A 20295-nucleotide genomic window follows, 5' to 3' on the forward strand; every position below is an offset into this window, starting at 1 on the left:
TTCCCAATGGATATGCTCTCTCGCAAAATCCAAACGCGCCCTTCGATGGGCTGTGGTAAGAGCTGGGCCTCTTGCCGCGACACGAGGCCTTAAATCATATTCTCTGAGGCGATTTCTTATTGTCTGAGTGCTAATTTGCATGTCATGAGTTTGCTCAAGCTGAATTTGAAGGAGGCGAGCGGTTGCTTCGTTGTCTCAACGAAGAAACTCTCAAGTAACGTTCTTGAATGGCAGTTGTTACCCGTGGTCTACCCTGTCCTGCTCTTCGGACATTCATACCTGTCTCCCTGAATCGCTGCAACATTCTGGACGCACTTGTATGGGAAACTCCAAACCTTTCTGCAATTCTTGTGTATGTCCACTCTTCTTCTCGCAAAACTACCGCTTGGGCACATTCCTCTTGGGTCAAATTGCGTGTTTCGCGTTGCATAGCGATCGAGTGTAGAAAATCAAACGAAAGAAAAACTATCGATCACTAGAATTGATCGAGAACAACTGATTTTAGAATGGAGCCAATACATTCAAAATCTGATAATATAATCTTTTTTTATTCCTGCTGGGAAAAAACATCTGCATTGAAGAAAACCGTGGAAAGTGGATAACATATGCATGCATAATTCTGATAAAAATAATTATCATTGAGAACACCTTCAGTTGTAGAATAAATTTGAGATTTCCATAATGTGCGTTAATTTTTTTGCGCAGTGTATAATCGATGAAAATGGATATCCATTAATCATTAAGCGATGAAGGTAGAATAGAACATCGTTGTTATAACCACCAATAGCTTTTGGAATTTAGGGTTGAACCAACCGATGCGAACTGAGGGAATCGATGAAAATGTTTCTAGAAATTAATGAAGTTCTCAGAAGCACCGATTCATAGCCCTAACACCGCAGAATTTCAAATTACCGGTGAATGAGAAGTTGGACCTTTTGTGTTCCGCAGTTCGGCCGAAACCAATGCCAAAATCGAAACTCCGACCGGCAATAATACCCTAAATTTCCATAACTTCCGAGGAAAGTCTAATACTTCAGAAATAATGAAATAAAATTGGAATATCCGGGCGCGAAACTCGAAGACATCCCAAAAACGGGACATCCTTAACGAGTCTTCGATATTCAATTCGGAATTCATAAATCTGGGGCGTTTCGCCAGAAGGAAAGTGTCATCTGATAACGTCAAATATATAGGGTTCCGATCGACGTCTGTCGATTAAGGGACTCGCAGTTTTTCTCTTTTATACACCCGTCTCCTTCCTGGAACACTCTCCACTTTTCAACGAGGGTATCGCTACACTTCTCCGACTGGTATAAATGAGGATCAGGAGTTGATATGAAGTCTGGAGGAAATGGAGCGATTATCCTTTGTAATCCTTCCAGCTTTGTGCTAGAATCGGACTCTGTGCCATTGAATTCGGTCTCAAGTTCGTCCGGAGACGGGGTAGACTGCTGGTGCAGCCCTTATGCAACGACCTAGATTGAAGGGAAGCAACTTGTGTGTACATACGTCCATTATGTTTGTTTTTGAAGGATATATTTACATTTTGGGCCGGCAGGTTTGTTTGTCGTTTGGAGGATATCGAAGCACGCAATACGGACGGCAATAAACATCGAAATCGAACAATTTTAAGGGTTTATTGAATACTCGAGGAAAAATAAAACACATGAGGGTACTTTAAAAAATTCGTCGTCGAGTAGGTTATGAAATTGAAATAATCTTCTTGTACTTCTACTGCAGCGAGATTTTCAGGATGAAAGGAGGCTATGGGGCATATTTTTCCTCAGTATGGAGTTTGAGAAACTCAGATCAGTTGACATGATGAGAAATGTTACGGAGGTGTCCCTCCTACCAGAAGAATAGTGGGTATTAAGTCTACTCAACTCGGTAAGGTGGCTTCAGAGGACTCAGTGAGTTCAACAGTTTCATCTGTGCTCTTGCACTAACGGCACAAGGAACAACACAGTTAACCTCGGTCTCTCAAAATAATCATTAAATAGAAGACCAGTCAGGGCACCGGTATTCAGACTCAGTTTCTCACTATCATCAGGTCTGTTCTCACCACTGTCCCATCTACAGCTCGATCACCTGCTCTAAAGCTCTAATGAACTCCAGTATCTGGTAGGGCTTCTCCCTAACTCATTGGGTTGGATTTCAATGGTGAGACATTCTTTAATGAGGAGAGCAGAAGTTTCTTTCTCTTCCCCACAGAATCTAAACTTGTCTGCTGCTGATAAAACCATTCTTAACAGACGCTTCCTTAGGCGACAATGTCCTGTAACAGAGTTGGATGCTTTAACTGGTGACACAAATACCCTTTGGATCTAACTTTATATCTGCATATTTTTCTATTGCAAGTATTTCTGCTTGAAAAACACTCGTGTACGAACCTAATAATTCCAACACATTACGTCAACTGTCAAAATTCCATGGCTTGTTTGACGAGAAGCCTTTTGCAGGCAAGTTTTTTACCCTAAACATCCACGTTGAACTCAAAAATTCGAAAATATGTACAATGAACAATGGAATCAATTGCATTAGGGGAGACTGGGGAGGGTTGATACGTTTTTTGGAATTTTCATTTTGGAAACTGAATTATATGAAGAAACAGGACTTTGCTTGTATTATATAATTCTTCAATTAATCGTTTAACAAAATAAATATAGAAGTCTCAAAACATAAACATCTTATTCTGTACAGAACGTTGAACACAAAAACATGCAAACTGTCTCAAGCCTCCCCACATATGGGAGGATTGATACGATGTACTGGGAGGTATGAGACACAAATTGAAAATATAAGTTCCATTGGCATCACTTGCAAATGTCACATAAAAACATTTTTGTGCCTTTTCTAACACCGGCAAATTCTTCGTCGCGCCATTGCGAGCACACCTGACACCTGATCTAGAATTCGTTTGATCTAGAGGATGAAAATGAACCATTGCAATATATATAGGCTACATCTTCGCCCTCTCAGTCATATTCTTCAACCGTGTCATCCTCATTGTCCGAAATACCCCGGTCTACATACACTTTCTTTCGTATACCTCTTTTGTTTGAGTTTCTTGGTTCTTGTTCTGCCTCGGCTATGTATGCTGCTGGATGTACTAGGATTATTTAGCTCAGTAGGTAGGTCAGCAATGATACTGGCTTGCTTTGGACCCATAGGTGTAGAAAAATCAGGAAATGGTCGGTTTGTCACTTCCGCACAAGAAAAGTCGGCCTCGTTAAATACATGGGGATTGTACGGATAAATTCCAGTTGTTAAAAATCCCCTTGATATGTTGGATGGTGAAAACGCCTTCATGTAGGCCTATCCAACTAGCTACGGAATATTTTTTGAAGATAATACATCTATCAAGCCTCCCCACGAGAAATGTCTCGAACCTCCCTGAAAGCAGATTTTAAAGTGATTTATGTTTTCATCTTATACTCATATATTTTGAAAACCGAATAAAACTGTAAATTGAGTAGTTTTATGCATATTTTCCAGTGAAATGTTTGTTTATGCCGAAGATTTAATGCATGATCATAAAACCCTTAGGTAACTTTAGTAAAAACCTACAATTTCACCTCGAGACACTCTTTGTCGAATATTTCACAAACAAACTACTGTTAGCCTTACAGATTAACGCCACGCAATGCCCTCTGCCAAAGAAAAGTGTTCACTAGTATAATACTTTTGAAAACGGCTACAGACCGCGGATATAAGCCTGTATCAAGCTTCCTCATGTATCAATGCTCCCTAGGCTCCCCTACATCAAAATTTATCAATTTCTGAATCTTCTGAAACGTTTATCGTTGAGAAAAACACGCTAAACGATCATATAACAGGCTGAATTCAAGCTTCCACTGTATTTACATACACAATTTATGTTTCATACCCTGTCTCTGACATGAAGAAGGTTAGGTGGCCTAGTAAATCATTCATTTTTCCAGTACAAATGTACCAAATGAAGAAATAGTCGTTATCGATATTATAGATGGACGAAAAAAGCAGCTCTTTTTCTCCAAAGGCCAAACACAAACGGAAGATAACATTTACGACGCCTTCCATAAACAAAACCATGTTTTCGAAATAGAAGGATATCGTGGATGAATCTAGAAAAGATTATTTCAGACAATGGATATTTTTATTATTCGATATGAACAAGATCTATATGTGATATTTATTCTCGTTTATATGGAGCAATAAATGCTCGTTCGTTTTTGCCCCTTTATTCGTATAATCGATATATTCCTTTTCATCCACCATTCAAAATGCTGATGAGGTTTGTCAGCTGGAAACTGGCGATATGAAAGAAACATGAAACGATGTATCTTGCGTTAGTTTCTTTTAGGGCGCGAACGAACGAGAAATTCTCTTTTATTTTCTTTACAAACCGCACCCTTTTGATGGCTTTGAAATATTCGAGTCGAAAAAACTTGAATAGACTTTCAGCAGCTGTTTTTTGACAGATCACAACTGAAAAATATACCACTCAACTGTCGTCAATATCAAATACCTAATAGCGAATTTTATAACAGAACTTTGTTCTTTGTTTCAATACAATCATTTCAAAATAACTATATAATTGGTTGAGCTCATGTTTTTGTGTGAGGTTTATATGAATTCTTATCAATTTTCTGAGAAAATGTTGTACATTGAAAATTATTCATCCCTTAGTTTTGATATGGAAGAAAACTGACTATTATTGACATCATTGACTTCTACAATTCAAAGTTTTGTGATCATAAATGCCAAAAATGTCATAGATGGACAGGTGGTTCTTCCGCTTCTCAAGTGTCATCAATCCGAAATGCCCTATTAGGTTCAGGCATAGAATATCACCACTCAAAATTCCATAGCCTAGCAAAAAACTGAATGCACGTTATTAAACTTTAAAATTCCGCCCATTTGACGATAAATTTTTGAAACGAGCGTTATATTATCTATCAGAGGCCGCAGTATGAAGACGATCAAAATTTACGACAGCGTTTATATTCCCGTATCCTTTTTCCTGGTGGTAGGACGAGATCCTTCGGAATTCACGATCACGAGGAAACAATAATGACGGAGGGAGGCTGGTGGCATCAACACAGCCAGGAAAAAAAACCGGCCCGACGATTTATCAGCCTCAACAATGAACATCAAGCAGGAACATTTTTCAAGATGCCCCGGCAAATGGAGGGCCTTCGAAACCTGTCGGCGTCGAAAGCTATACCGGGGTTGGTGCTCCGGGATATCCAAAGTTCCTATAGCTAGGGGTCTCGTCGAATCTGTGTTAATAGAAATCCGATATCCTCATGAAATCGAACGCGACGTAAATAACCGATCGAAGGGCGATGAAAACTGTTAGTTTATCTCCTTCCGCGGTTGTTCACTCGGTGATTCCTGCAAACATTGCGGTGGCGCTGGAGACGTTCACGATAAGCCAAGATCGGGTCTTTGGCTGCTGTGCGGAAGCCATGGCAGTAAGGGGGTTGTGTGCTCTAGGATTCTGCAGACTCGATAAGCGAATGGATGGATCATAAAATTATAATTTTGCAGGTCTGAGAAGCTATCGATTCTCTTCTGGTATAATTTCTTGGGCCTTCATTGATAAATAAATGAATAATGAGCTTTATTTCCAATATTATTATTATTATTTGAACCAGGGTTGTTGTGGTCTTAGACAGTCGAGGCTTCTCATTGAGAGACCATCCTCTGTGTCTGAGGTCCAAAAACTCTTAGCTCTCGAGAGGAAACAACTGAGTCTAGTGACTGGAGTGTGACTAGTGATTGACCATTTGTTTAATAAACACTTAAATAGAATGGGACTGACTAGCTGTTCCCTGTGCCGCTGGTGCAGGAGCACGAATGAAACGGTTGAACACATTCTATTCTTCTGTATCAACCTTGAAGACTTAAGGATGACACACCTAGGAAACACAACACCCACAACTCCTATGGTGAGAGGGACACCTCTCTGTCGACTTGTGGCATTTTTGTCAGCATGTCACAGAGTTTAAGTCTCTCCAACTACAAGCGGACGAACAATGGGTCACGAGGCCTCAGTTCAGCACAGTGGGGCACCGCAGAAGAAGAAGGGGTCGTTTAGCCTTTCGAGAACTGATACCATGTAGATCTTTTGTTCTCTACCCTACTCAGTCATAGGAACCCAAGGAGTCAATGGTGTTGATAAAACCGACAACATCCTTAGGAGCCTTGGCCGTTACCTCGTGGGTATCCAGGACCAGTTTTCCCATTTGAATGGTTCGTAGGCCAGCCATCTCTGGACACTTGCATACCATCTGTTCAGCTGTTTCTGCTTCTGATCCACAGAGCCTACAAGTCTCATCTGCTGACTTTCCCATACGGTACAAATCATATTTGTACCGACTGTGCTCTGTCAGCAGTCCCACCATCACCCGAAGCACAGCTCGTGACAGCTTTGGCAGTTTTCTGGTGTAGGTCGGTGAAGTCATCACAAATTTCTTTGACTGAGTAAGTCCAGGAGTGTTTCTCCAGAGGGTTATTCTGTTGTTCAACTCCCAGTGTTGAACCGCTGCCTCATATTGGTATTTTCCAAGCACAGAAAGGCTCAGGTCCAGCAGGTATTAACCTTGATGCTTTTTTGCAAGTTCATCGGCTTTTTCATTTCCTTCAACACCACAATGCCCCGGTACTCAAAGTGGAGCCACTTTATTGACCCTGAGCACTTGCTTTATGGTATAACGGCACTCCCATGTCAACAGAGATCCCTGGCAGTGTGATTCCAAGGACCTCAGCGTGGCCTGGCTGTCCATGGTAATATAGATATGCGCCCCTTTGAGGTTCAGTTTAAGATACTCCTGAGCGCATACGTGAACAGTGTCTCGGTCTGTAAAATAGAGGGTTCACTTCCTAGGGCTTTAGAGATCCTCAGTTTAGGTCCATATACGCCAATGCCGGTGCATTGTACACTTTATTTTAAGTAAAGTGTAAACACGAAGATTTTCAACATCGGACTCTTGAAATGAAACAGGGTCAACAGCATTGGTGCATCATATTGTGTGTGCCAGAAAGTCTTCCACGCCGTATGGTTCAATATCAAGTAGGAGTTTGAAAATGAATTTCTTGTACTGTTTCAGGATCCATTCTTCTCTCAGTTTGTGAACTATTTTGTTATAATATCGAGTGCATCTGTATTTAGGTCCTTTTTCAACGAGGCTTTGTCTGTATTGTGGATATTTCAGTGCAAATGTCCTGCTTGCTGTTTTCTCCACGAAGTAGTGTACATTCCTTTAAAGGTCTGGAAGAGTTTCAAGAGGAGACAAAAAATGTTATGTTAATACCAAGATTTCTTATCAAGAAGTCTTAAAATATCTTGTCTATAACCATGGATACGCTATAACGTGTTTATTTGTGAAGAAGATAATATATTTTAACAGGAAAACCTATTTCAATTCATTGCACACATTTTGCTAGAAAAATGTAAATTAGAGATACCTATCTAATTAATGATATTCTTGTTGAAACTACATTTACAATTTTCACTTTCAGGCATACACTTTTTTTATGTTTATGAAAACATGGTATAATTTTGGCCTATTTATTATTTTCGACGTTGGTACTTGTGCCCACCTGAATTTCGAAAGAATAACAGAATTTCTTTCTGTCAGTATGGCTACTAATGACTACCACTATCTAGCATTGGTGAATGCTGCTGTTTTTTCCTCTTACTGAAGCTTTCGCATCTACGGTTTCAGATTCAGATTTATCGTTTTTACTCGCATTAGTCGAAGACGCTTTAGTTTTACTGATCATTTTATGTTTTTACTGAATGCATCAATCATATTCTGGCATTAATTCGCCTACTTAGCATTATTTCCAGCTATATTCCTATGAGAGCAGGTCCATAAGAAGTAATAATATTCAATTGTGGAGCTCTATATACTCGACTGACAAATTCTATTGAAAGATGACAATTTTTTTTAGTAGAAGCTGAAACTCACCAATTTCTTCAGTACACTCTTTGCATATGTAATTATAATTACAATCTGATTGTATACTTCGATGAAGCATGTTTCATCATGCTGTCATTTAACCCAAATAGATCGAGGAATTTACTGGAAGAAGCACCAAAATCTATTCCTTCTCAGTCTCATCCAATATTTCATATTCACCCATTAATCTCAATCCGTATTTCCGAGAATAACAAGAAATAGCATGGAAAATCAAATTGGTCATATTCGTTCATTCAGTCATGGTGATAAACTCATGAAACTCGCAGTCTTTATTATGAACCAGTCTCTTTTTCTAGTCGGCCAGAAAAGAAAGCTGTATAATAAAATGTTCCATTCATTTCCCCCATGACAGAGCCGTGATATTTATCTACCAGACGCGAAAAAAATTAACAGAAGCGAAGTTATAAAGTTTTTCTGCGTTCGACAAACAACTCCCCGCGGCATACACAGAAGAAAACATCTTCTCAGTCCACGGAGCAGCGGGAATCCTCCTACATCCTATACCATTAAATCAAACGTGAATTTTCTTCCGATTGGGACGATTTGTCGATTTTTATTCAATTTCAAGATGCGGTCGACCGGGAAAAGCCATCCAGCCAAACGCGGTTTCAACCGATGCTAATTCGGGTACCAAGTCAGCCTGCGGAGGACCGGAATATTAATTGGGGTAATTATTTTGATGTTATAATGCCCGGACGCTGGTAGCTCCGATGAAATATTAAAGTCAGGGTGTCGTTTTCTTGGAGGCGCCGTAAAATATCGGCGGACGTTAAAGGAATGATCCGAATTTTTCGCATTGGCGGGAAATGGAGTCGTCGGGAAGTTTGTGACGACTGTTGGAGGATTTTTAACGGAAACGAGAAGGGTGAGATGAACGAGACTATCTGATTTGGGGGCTGTGAACGGTTCGTTACGGACGTGAGGGATGGGGTTACCGATGGCGAACACAGAGGGTGAGCCAGGAAAACCGTAGGATGTAAAGCTGCTTAATTTTTTATCTCCCAGAAGAGTTATCGTATAGTTTAATGTGATACATATTCTAGAAGACCAATTCCTCTTGTGTCTTATTTTCGACATTTCATCGAACTCGGTGCAACCGTTTGGTCTTGACGAATTTTTAAGTTAACCCATATTTTTCGAAATTTTTCAAAAGTCATTTTGACACGCATATGTCCCAGAAATATCATGGCAGAGCTTGATGTGACACATACTCTGAAAGAACAACTCTTCTAGTAATAAGTCTCGAAATTTCATTGAACTCAGTGCGACTGTTTAGTCTGGACGAATTTTTAAGTAACCCCATCATTTTGGGGATTTTTCTCTCAGAAATATCATACATATTGATATCTAGTTAGCCTAGACCAGTTTCATGCATAAAAAAAATATTGCGTTACCATAGCAACGAACAATAACTCATTAGAAGTGTCAGTGTGAAGTTTGAGGTCAAAACCAGAGTTACGCAATGAATTATAAAAAAGAAAATGTCCACCGAAATTGTGAAAATCGAAAAATTGGAGTATCGAGCCATCATCAAGTACCTACCTGTGTTTAAAAGGGTTAAGAGGTAAGCAGATTTACGAAGATAAGCTTAATACATTTGGTTATCAATGTTCTTCGTATGTGACCGTGAAAAATTGGACTGCAAGCTTCAAAAGAGGTGAATTTTCCATTGAAGATTATGACCGATCGGGAAGGCCAATTTCTGTGTCAATCCCCGAAAATATCGATGCATTTTATCAGACCGTCGAATTGGGGTAAAACGGATATCTGAAGCACTGAATATTTCATACGAACGCGTTCAATTTGAACATGAGAAAAATTGCTTCAAATGGATCCCCAAATGTTTGAGGTTTGACCAAAAGCTTGCAAGGGTAGAAGCATCGAGTTCGATCTGTGCTCGATTTGAAAACGTTGTAGACTTCTTAAACTGAATTGTTACTGTGGATGAGACTTGGGTACATTTCTACGATCCAGAAACAAAGCAACAATCGATGGAATGGCGACACTCTGGTTCTCCAAGACCTAAGAACTTTCATGTCAAAAAATCTGCTGGAAAAGTTCTTGCTTTTGTTTTTTGGGATTTCCATGGAGTAATCATTGATCGATTTTTTGGATAAGGATAGACAATAACCGGAGATTACTATTCGACATTACTGACCACTCTACGGGAAAAAATTAAAGAGAAAAGACTTGGAAAGCTATCCAAAGGTGTTTTGTTTTTGCAAGACAACACCCCTGCACACAAATCTCATGTTATCATACAAAAAATTCGTGATTTAGGGTTTGAATTACTAGAACACCCCCCTTATTCAGCAGATTTGGCTCCATCCGACTATCATCTCTTTCCTCAACTGAAAAAAGTTTAAAAGGTCGAAAATTTTCTTCCAACGCGGAGGTAATGAAAGCTGTGGAGGTCTGGTTTGCAGAGCAAGAAGAAAAATTTTTTTTTTGGAGGTCTAGAGACGTTGTACGTTCGCTGTAATAAATGTATCTAATTAAGAGGATAATATGTTGAGTATTAAAATATTTTGACATTGAAATTTTGTTTGGTTCAATAGTAGGCTAAGAATTCTTCAATAAATCTTCGTACATATTCTGAAAGAGCAACTTTTCTAGCAATAAACCTCAAACTTTCATTAATCTCGGTCCTGACAAAGTTCCAGAAAATTTCTGAAAAGTATTCTGGGAACGATTACCACTATGACCCATAGGAAAAATAAAATTTGGTTTAATCTTGTGTCAGGGTGATGTACTGAAAAATTTTGAAGTGTCGTGTATCCAACCGGTTAACAATAGACCATCATGAAATCCTTTCAGCATAATCTCCCGTTTTATTAGAGTCATTATAGCTATCTGCGAAATCCCCATAAAATTTCAACGGCCCAGTTCACAGCACCGGGGAATTATGGCAATATGAGCATTAATTTTTTTTGCCTCTCTGCAACAGTCGCTTTCAAAGTCGTAATCAAGAAGTGACTTTGCATGCCATTCGAATGGAATGGAATACAATACGAAATTGCTACAATGGAGGTTTGATTGATGAGACCATTATAAGCTTGTTTTAACTTGGGCGTTTGGTTTTATCCCCCATAATATGCTGAGTTGGACGCGAAGAGGAAAGAAAATTACAGCTGCAAGGTGAAATAATTCGAATCGAACAATTTTGTCGTATTGTCGGCTTGAATACTGCATTGTGAAATATGCTGGATATCCATACAGTCCAGACAAATGTGCTTTTCCTAGTATTGCACGTGTAGAAAGCATTTCTGATTCCAAAGAAAAAGATTTGAAGAAAACCTGGGACTCCGGATATGATAAATGCTACACTTCATGACTTAACAGTACAAAACGCTGAAAATATTTGCCTCAACTCACCTCATCATCGAAGGGATCACGGTCTGCCATTATGTGGTCGTTTCTTCTAAGTCAGTGGGGAAATTATCTGACACCTCATTTTCAGCAGCCAGCAGATCATCGAGTTCACCGTTTGCCAGGCATATTCTTTCTCACTCCAGCTCCCCTGTCTACCGAAGGAAATTGCCTCATTTTCTGTGTAAACCTACGGAGCTATCTGAAATAGAATTAAATCCAATTTGATGTTAGCCGATGTAACTTTAGGTTTACTCATTTTCATCCGCGATACCAAGGGAGTCTTGAATATAATTGAACGAATGAGAAACGTGGAAATTTTTCCATAACGAATTGAAATAATGAGACTTCGAATTCTGCCATAATGAATTTTTATCACGGGAAGTTTGTGTAACTAGATGCAAGCAGTCGTTTCACTAACATTTCTAGGTAACCTTAATGAGCTTCTAATTGATGGAAGAATTGTAACATGCATTTTGAGTAACTATGACAAGGGTTAAAGTGAGGTAACTTATCTGAAGTTTTCGTGAGTACTGCAGTGAAACTTGAATTATTCGTGAAGATTAAAATTTTAATATCTTCAGATGTTACAGAATGGCGAATACGCCGGTTTACCTCATTTTCATTCGAGCCAACGAATTATTTGGCTACAGGCAAATTAACATTTTCTTGATGGCAAACAAGCAGAATAATGAATTAGAGTTGAATAAGTATTCTCATTAAGTAGATGGAAATTTGATTGATGTTGTTGATATAGACGTTACTACACTATTTATCTAATTAACCGTGAAAACAACAATATAATTATTATTTTCATTCTATAATAACATTGGAACCAATCTGTTATCACTCAGAGAATTCCGAAAATAGTTGTTCATTTCTGTATTTCAGGAGAAATCCTGCAGACGATATTAATTTTGTTTTTGAGCACTCAAGAATATTTCTCGAGTTTGAATCATCAGATTGAATTCTTGTGTAATACCTCTAGAGAGAAGTTTATTCGCTCAAATTCAATCTTCAGTGGTTTACGACCTGACCAGGTGTCTCATGAGAAAATTAGTCGACAACAATTCTGGGGAAACCCAAGTTTTGAAGTACATATTAATTTGTAACGATTTTTGGATTAATTTTCAAACTAGAAATTACAACTATTGCTATTAATTATTATTTAGGGATTATTTCTCTCTATTATAGCTGATGTAATACCACCTGATGAATGGTCTTGATTCTTTTTTTGAGACTTTTGATTTACAGTGGATACAGAACTCTCCTTTCAGAAGTTTTGAATGATATTCTGCTTCTAGTTGTACCTTTATATAGTTTTGAAACTCTTTTTCATTAATTTCCTATTTTGGCCAACCCTGAACTGGCAATTTTATCTATTTTGATGTTGAATTTATTCCTAAAGGTATGTTTTTGTACCAAACTGAAAAGTTGAGGAATTAGCTGCCTCATTGCCAGCTCCAAAACCAATTGATAGAAGCATATATAAAAAAAAAGTTTTCAACCAATCTGGATTATCTTCACCGTAATAGTAGACCATTCTCAAAAAGTCAATGATTGAAATACCTTTGGAACTAGATTAACTGGTAAAGTTTGCAGTTTTTACGATTTGAATCTCTAGTCAAACGAGGTGATTTGAAAATTGAGCCTTGTAACATCTGGTTTTCTATCTATTCTTTAAGAAATTTTTCTTTTTCGAATCCTCTTTGTTTCATAAAGTTTTCAAACTTGATTCTTTCTTTATAATCTTCTTCTCTCTCTTTCTTTTTTCGTTGTACTAAGAGGCACCAGAACGGCAATTTCATTCTTAGTTTCTTTCGAGAAAATATTTCCTGATCTATCTCCTTCATGTAGGCTCATTTTCTGAATGAATTAGCGAAAAATACGTTTATGATGCAAGGTACAAGTAATTATTTTACAAATATTTCCCAAGTCATCTTGACTTTGAGAGATATTAAAATGAAAGATTAACTTGTTCATTTTATCTTTCAATTATTGCTATATCCCATATGTTGATTGACTTTCACTTCAAAACCATTAATTTTCGTTGTTTTAAGTATTTATTTTTGTCTTGAATTATGCAAATGGTATATTAAATCATTATTTGTAAAAATTTGACATTACTCCGATACCTGCTGATTATAATCTTGGGAATCAATTCAGCATCCTCAAATATCTCATTAAAAACTGTCCTTCATATCGTCGACAACCACAGAGAAAATTGGTAAGAGCTATTGAAAATCCTTACCGGTGTCTCATGCTGCCAGTTCTGCAGTAACAGGTAAAAGTGATTGACAGGACTGATCTTCAGAACTCATCGATAGGGGATGGAGCCGCGACGGGTTATCCGCGTTAACTGGAGTACGGTGGAGGATATCAGGATTCCTGCAAAGGCCCGGGGCTGCGCACGCGCCCTCCCGCGTTATTCATTATTCCGCTCCTGTTCCTGGTTCCCGTTTCTCGCAGAGGAAAAGATAATGTTTGTTGTGTTTCTTGAAAATGCGGAATTGTGCAGTAGGAAGCAGAGCATTGTTTTCGTGGGGCTGAAACGAGAGAAGTGGGTGGCAATAAGAGGAAAAAAGAGCTGGGTAAATTAATACCCCGGTGTTCAGGAGAAGGCTGTCTGAATTGCGGATATCCACTTCATTTGATGGGAAATGTTTATTTGTTCGTTTGTACTTTCGCGTCTGGATCGAAAGGAATATAAAATTAATTTGATGACAGTTTGGTATGCAGCTACCATTTCATAGAATGACATCAAATTTTTTTGTTTCTTGTTGTGTCTTCCTATGTCTTTTTATCTCACCAAATTGTCAATTAAATGTCAGAAGTTTTTTCAATTTCTTCCCCGTTTTTTCAATTTTCTACTGAATAACCACTAGTATATCTATGGGAGATGATTCCCCAATATAAGGGTCCTGTAGCGTTCCTCGAACAACCCGAAGAATAGAAGAATCATCACTTGGAAGACTGGACCTGGTCGAAAGGCCCTCCCAGTCAAAAGCAAGATTTGGCTATTATTAATTTGAGTACTGAAGGCATTTCTAACGACGAGGGTGATCCTCCACCAAGATCAGCAGAATATTTTTGACGCAGAGATGATATTCCTCCCAATGCAATCGAAAAACAAGTTATGTACCTATGATTATTTATTTTTTTCTCCAGTCATCATCAAGTCTTGAAATAAGTTTGGATGAAGGCTTTATTATTCTCCTTTTTTCTCGTTTTCTGCTCTGTTTCTTTGTTTCAGATATTATTTCGAAATGGAAAGAGGATAAAGAAATTTTTATGTCAATGGAAAGAAAGCCCTTCAGTTATCAGTATTTAAAGCTTATTCTGTAAACAAACTTTTCATCACTACACTTCTCACGGGGAGACAGGGTTTTTTTACTGAGGTTTTTCCCTAAGCTCTTGTATCATACTCTAAATTGTATGGTACCCCGTTACACTAACCTTTGCTAAAACTCATACATATGCTATATTGTTTGATAACTAAAAATGTATTGCTGACATTCAAAAGAATATATATATATATATATATATATATATATGTCTTTTTATCATTGCGCTCTTTCTTGTTCACAAGTAATTATATTTAGAAATATGTACCTTTACAGGGCGAGTCTTTGACTCTTATAAATATTTCAACAATAGATTCCTGATGTCGAAAGAAAAACTTTTTTTCCATACCATTTTTGTCGATTCGGTCCTGCTAAAAAGATAAAGCCATTTTAAGTCTTCATAATGAGCTGTGCCACCCCTGGAAAAACAAGTACTTGAGTACTGTCGATATCCGTCATATCAATAGAATAAATAGCTCAATCATTCCACATCAATCGGCACTGGTCCTTTTCATTTTCCTAATGCGTGAATTAGAACACTTTTCTTGACATTATTTCTTCCATTTCCTCGACCCAAACGAGTTATGTTTTCTGTGCGAGGAAAAGCTATTTGATATTCATAAAAAAGGCATAAACTTTCCCCTGGTAGACAAAAATATCCCGTCAAGGATATCCCTAATGGATGTTCTTGTCCTGATGGAAAATTGAAAAGGACGAATGGATCCTTAGCTGGCAGGACTCAGTAGTAAGGGTATTACTGGGACAGGACAAGATGAATCTAGTTGAGCCAACCTACCCTCGGAAGAGTTGGCCATTATGATCCTAGATTCATCATATTTTCATCCCTTTCTCCCATAACTTTTTTATAGGTATGGATCTTTCTATCCGAAAGAAATTTATATTCCTACATTTAGGAAATAAAACACCTGATCGTGACTGAGATAATAATTTCTATTCACAACATCAACTATTTACAGTACCTACCTACCTATTAATTTAATTTTCATTTTCATGAATAAACTCAAGGAAAATCACTAGGGGGAGACATCTTTCGCAGAAAAATGTCCTTTCCCAATCAAAACAATTGATCTATCCAAATTTAATGAATTTTTCATATTCTTCAATTTTCTATTTTTCTATTCTACCTTACAGATATTTGGATATTTCTTCACGTAAAACCTGGTATTCCTACATGAAAAATAATATTGCCAGAGACAATAAAAATCAAAATGAACTATTCTGTTTACAATCTAAAATAGGTGCTGTTTCTGTAATGATTCCATAAATATCCATTCCTCTTCGAGAAACTTTTCATTCTAAGCATAATCGATTCTTCTCTATTCATAATAAATTACTGGTCATTTACTGTTTACTTTTGACCAATCAATCAAATAGCTGTATAATTTTCCTTCGAATAGTCCATTTAAAAAGATACGTTTCGATATTGGTAATGAAAACTGAATTTTCCAACCAGTAGCGACACCTGTTATTGTGAGGTTGAAGTTAACCCAGGAAAATGTAAGTCACTGTTGGAATATTTAATTTTCAGGAGAAACACAAGATGCCAATTGAAGCAAAAATTAAACTCAGATATCTTGGAAAAGATGGAACCACCATCAACTTCAAAAAGAAATGAATTTTTTCAATCCATGAAATCAAACAAAATTCCTATTCCTAGTTTTCAACATGCACGTTTTATGTAGACAATATGAAATTATGGAATGGCTTTATCTATTATGATTAGGAAAGCGAAAATTTCCGTAACAATCAGACATAATATAAACATTCATATTTGCTTTTAGATTGTAGCAATTATGAGTATTTGTATTCAGAAATTTAAAAGGTTTCGTATGAAAATCTACAAAAAAAAACAGAAGCTGAGCTCATAATTCTTTGATGTTAATTCATCATTACATTATGTTAACATCCAGATACTAATTGCATTAGGAGCTTTCTGAGATCTTCTTTCACCTCGATGACCAAGACTTTGATCTGCATCATATTCTAGGAAACTATATATATATATATATACTATATGTATTTTCCCGAGAAAGTCCCTTATCAGAAGTCATTAAATTAGAACAATACCATTTTTATTACCCTCTTATGACTAACAGTGCAGTCATCGAAAACAAACATCAACATCGGCGAAATGAGAATTATTTTTCATTATGAATCTCGCCTTCGTCAGAGATCTAGAAACATGGGTGCAGTTGATATCAGATGATGGGTTCAACCAGAAATTTAATTAGCCGGTAATACACTGCTCTTCTTTATCATTATTTCAACATCATTGTCATTGAAGAATTCAAACCTGTTAAGGTTGTTGTTTATTCAAATATTTGCTAGATGATGATAAAGGTTCAGTTATTTTGATGAAACATCTATCTATTCATTATCCGAATGTGAAGTGTAACAACTCAAACTAAATCAGGTGAGTTCAGATCAGTTGAAGAAAAGTGAAGTTGTATGTGAGTATACTTTCTTCTTCTCCATTGACATAAACTTTCTTAACTGATTATGTAAGATAGAAGTACCTTTTGCATAATTGGATAATAATTGTATCAGCTTTCGTATATATACAACTTGATCTGTTCATTATTATTTCATTCTAAGAGGACCTTTCATCATCATGCGGTCATAATATATATTCTAAAATCCCCAAAGAAACAAATTGAACCCAAATGGTCCTTTTTTCTTTATAGGATCAAAGCAGAATGTATTCCATCAATTCTTTCGTCTTATACAAGCTTATTTTCATAAGTGCCATCCTCAAAGAAACCATTTGTGATAAGAAGAATGTCTTCTCTTTACTGAAGCAATACAACACAATGAATCAAACATTTGATATCATTCCTTCTTCCGAAAATCCAAACAATGTGACAGAAGTGGTGACAACTTTAGATTTCATACTCAAATTGCAATTTATCCTCGACGAAGAAAGAATAATTCCATACCTGAGAGAAGAGATTTATCAGAATTACGAAAAACACAACATAACGACAAACGATCTGGTAGACCTTTGGAAATTGAGAGATTCCGATGTGAAGGATCTTTTGAGAATTCTCGATATTCCTGAGATTCTATTGAACTTGGGTACTTTTCGGCAAATACTCGGTGTAGCAAACTTGACATTGAACGAATATTACACGGAGATCAGAAAGAATATCACTAACCAAAACCTAATGGAAATCCTGCAAATCCTGGATATAGATCGATCAAACTTCTCAGCAGCCATAGCTTTTGGTACTGAAGATCAGCTCTTTGATGTTTTGGATAAAGGTGATTATACTTGGGATAAGTTTGGGAAGATCGACAACCAAACTGGATTTGATATACCCAGGGTGACTAAAAATCTGATATTGGATCAGCTTATGGGTAGGAATATCTCGAATGTAGCCATTGATGTACAAAAACTTCCCTTGGTGAACAAAAATTTATACGAAAGGATTTGGTATAAAATGAATATAAGCACTTATGATATATACAAGATTCCAAGTATCAAGAGAATTGTTGACAACATTCATGAAGAAATAACAGAAAATGTTACTTTTGGAATAGCTGTAAGTGAACATGAAATAATTATGCACAAAAGAATACTTCACAGTTTGGAGAAGGTAATGGGTATAATCACAATTTACGGTGAATCCAGAAGAAGTATTTATGATAATTTAACACTTGTAGAAGGATCTTTGAGAAATACTGCATCTCTATGGAGTAATCATTCCATTTCTGATAAAATAGAGATTATGGATAAAATAACAAACTTGACTTCCCTGAATTGCACCTACATCGACAATGATATGAACGAAAGGAATGTAACATTGATCAATGTGTCACAGCAAAACATCACGGTAACAATAGACGATGCTGTCGTTTTCAACATTGGTAATCCACTGATTTGTAATGGAAAATTAATAGGATTAGCTGCTGAAAACGTGACAGATGAAAGTGTTATCCTATTCGACGCTTTCTTCAAACCCGTTGAAGAATCAAACAGTAACAGTGGAAAGCTGTATCCTCCTACGCTTTTGATTATGTCGATCATGCTCATCTTCAAAACTCAATTTTGAACAATTGGTATTCTTAGGATTATTCTGATCGAAAGAAGCATGTGCAAGGGTAGTGCAGACTCTTGTGAGAGATTAAGCTTAAATAAGGAAGCAAGTCCTTCAAATTTGACAATGTGATACTTTATGCCGCATAATCAGTGAATCATGGCCGATGTTGTGATAAAACAAATAAATATTGTATATGTTATTATTGTGAAACAGAGATCTTGATGTTTATTGGGAATTAGTTTGAAATCACTCCATTAAAATATTGTAAGTAGTGAAGATTGACTTGGATTAAATGGCTAATTGAAAATATAAGTTTGGATCTAATAATAATTATTGTATAACGACTTCTAAATAAATGTTACCACTTCTACTGTATAATTATGCCGACAGACAGCTATATATTGGTTATACATTTGAATGGATTTCAAAATTTTAACATGTAATAATAGCATACCATCTTTTTCAGTACTATAGTTATTTTATACCAATGTTTTCTTGAAAAAAGACGAGATTTTTTTTATTAAAACAGGACAAGCAAGACTATACTCGGATAAAAAAAGACCATTGAAATGTAAAATTTCGAAATTTGACATCCAACTAGATAACAAATTTTGATTTGTAATATTTTGTTTTTGTTTCCAATATGTCCTTGTTATCTGAAAATATATTCTGGTTTCTCATATCTAGACGTCCGAATGGTTTGTGAAATGGAAACGTATAAGCAATAAATGTATATTTATTTTGTATAATTTATACCTTTATAAAAAAATTGTTTCTTAAATACCGTGACATCTTCTAGTGAATGCAAATAATTCAATGTGATATTGGAATATTTTCAAACTAGTACACAATATGAAGAAATTGATGGGGGTGGGAAAACCCATTTTGGTAAAATCTTCAGAATTATCCTGAGGTCCAAAGTCCAAATCAAGTGGACCATGTTCATGTTCAGTAGGAGGATCTGTTTGATCGCTTAGTAAAATGTTTCTTATAAATTAATTATGAAGGATTTGACTCCACCCGCTTTCAATTATTTCAATGACACCTGTTCAGATCTTGAATATCAGAAGCCTTCTTTGTAATTAGGTTTCATTCTGAATCATTCCACATACCAAGTGTTCAAGCACGCTGCCTAAAAATATATTTTTTGGAACTCTTGAAGTTATCAAATCTTAGGCAAGATGACAATATCCCGATTCAATTCATATAATGAATATTCAATATGCAAAAAAAACTATACTTTCTGATCCCACCCCTGTTATATTATGAAGGAAAAACAGTCAATCATTGAATTCATGAGCCATATCTAAGGGTTATTGATAGTCCGAGTTGTGAGTGTGGCGCAGAAGAAGAGACTATATAGACCACTTGTAGAGTTGAAGAAAATATAAATTTTAGGATGGTTTCGAAGGAATTCATTCGATGACCGATACTTTTTTTAGCTAGGTTGAAGAGACCTCCCGTTTTTTCCTTCTTTTTTTTTCAGATTATTCTCACTTCGTCAACAATCATGGTAAAGATAAGGGAGAAGAAGTTTTTAGATTTTGTGGT

At 36.7% G+C, this 20295-nt stretch overlaps 3 protein-coding genes across 7 annotated transcripts in view; 2 read left to right on the top strand and 1 right to left on the bottom strand.

Annotated features, from left to right (window-relative positions):
• Window positions 1-20295, bottom strand: part of LOC123308229 (inactive dipeptidyl peptidase 10) — a 74207-nt gene that overhangs the window by 42920 nt on the left and 10992 nt on the right. The window contains exons 1-2 of one of the 3 annotated variants that reach the window (XM_044890806.1): window positions 13591-13817; window positions 11346-11541 (exon numbers count right to left, since the gene is read on the bottom strand). In XM_044890806.1, coding sequence (XP_044746741.1) covers window positions 11346-11375 — 30 coding nt within the window. In that variant the 5' untranslated portion in view covers window positions 11376-11541; window positions 13591-13817. Of the gene's footprint in view, window positions 1-11345; window positions 11542-13590; window positions 13818-20295 lie in introns of those variants that run through there. The other 2 variants (XM_044890808.1, XM_044890807.1) reach the window with 2 other exon arrangements.
• Window positions 1-20295, top strand: part of LOC123308232 (calbindin-32) — a 94806-nt gene that overhangs the window by 16398 nt on the left and 58113 nt on the right. The gene's annotated exons all lie outside the window — the stretch shown is intronic.
• LOC123308230 lies at window positions 16787-19493 on the top strand. 3 transcript variants are annotated; one of them, XM_044890810.1, is made up of 2 exons: window positions 16787-16938; window positions 17389-19493. In XM_044890810.1, exon 2 carries the CDS (start codon window positions 17401-17403, stop codon window positions 18754-18756), a length of 1356 nt encoding a protein of 451 aa, XP_044746745.1. In that variant the 5' UTR covers window positions 16787-16938; window positions 17389-17400; the 3' UTR covers window positions 18757-19493. The 3 variants fall into 3 exon arrangements, with proteins under 3 accessions (XP_044746745.1, XP_044746746.1, XP_044746744.1); XM_044890811.1 differs by having other exon boundaries at window positions 16847-17154; XM_044890809.1 differs by having other exon boundaries at window positions 16849-17117.

Source organism: Coccinella septempunctata, chromosome 2 (genome assembly GCF_907165205.1).
Source record: "Coccinella septempunctata chromosome 2, icCocSept1.1, whole genome shotgun sequence".
Taxonomy (NCBI): Eukaryota; Metazoa; Arthropoda; class Insecta; order Coleoptera; family Coccinellidae; genus Coccinella; species Coccinella septempunctata.

What these genes read in the sequence shown, in the direction of transcription:
- LOC123308230 (XM_044890810.1), top strand. Translation starts at nt 17,401, where the DNA reads ATGTATTCCATCAATTCTTTCGTCTTATACAAGCTTATTTTCATAAGT.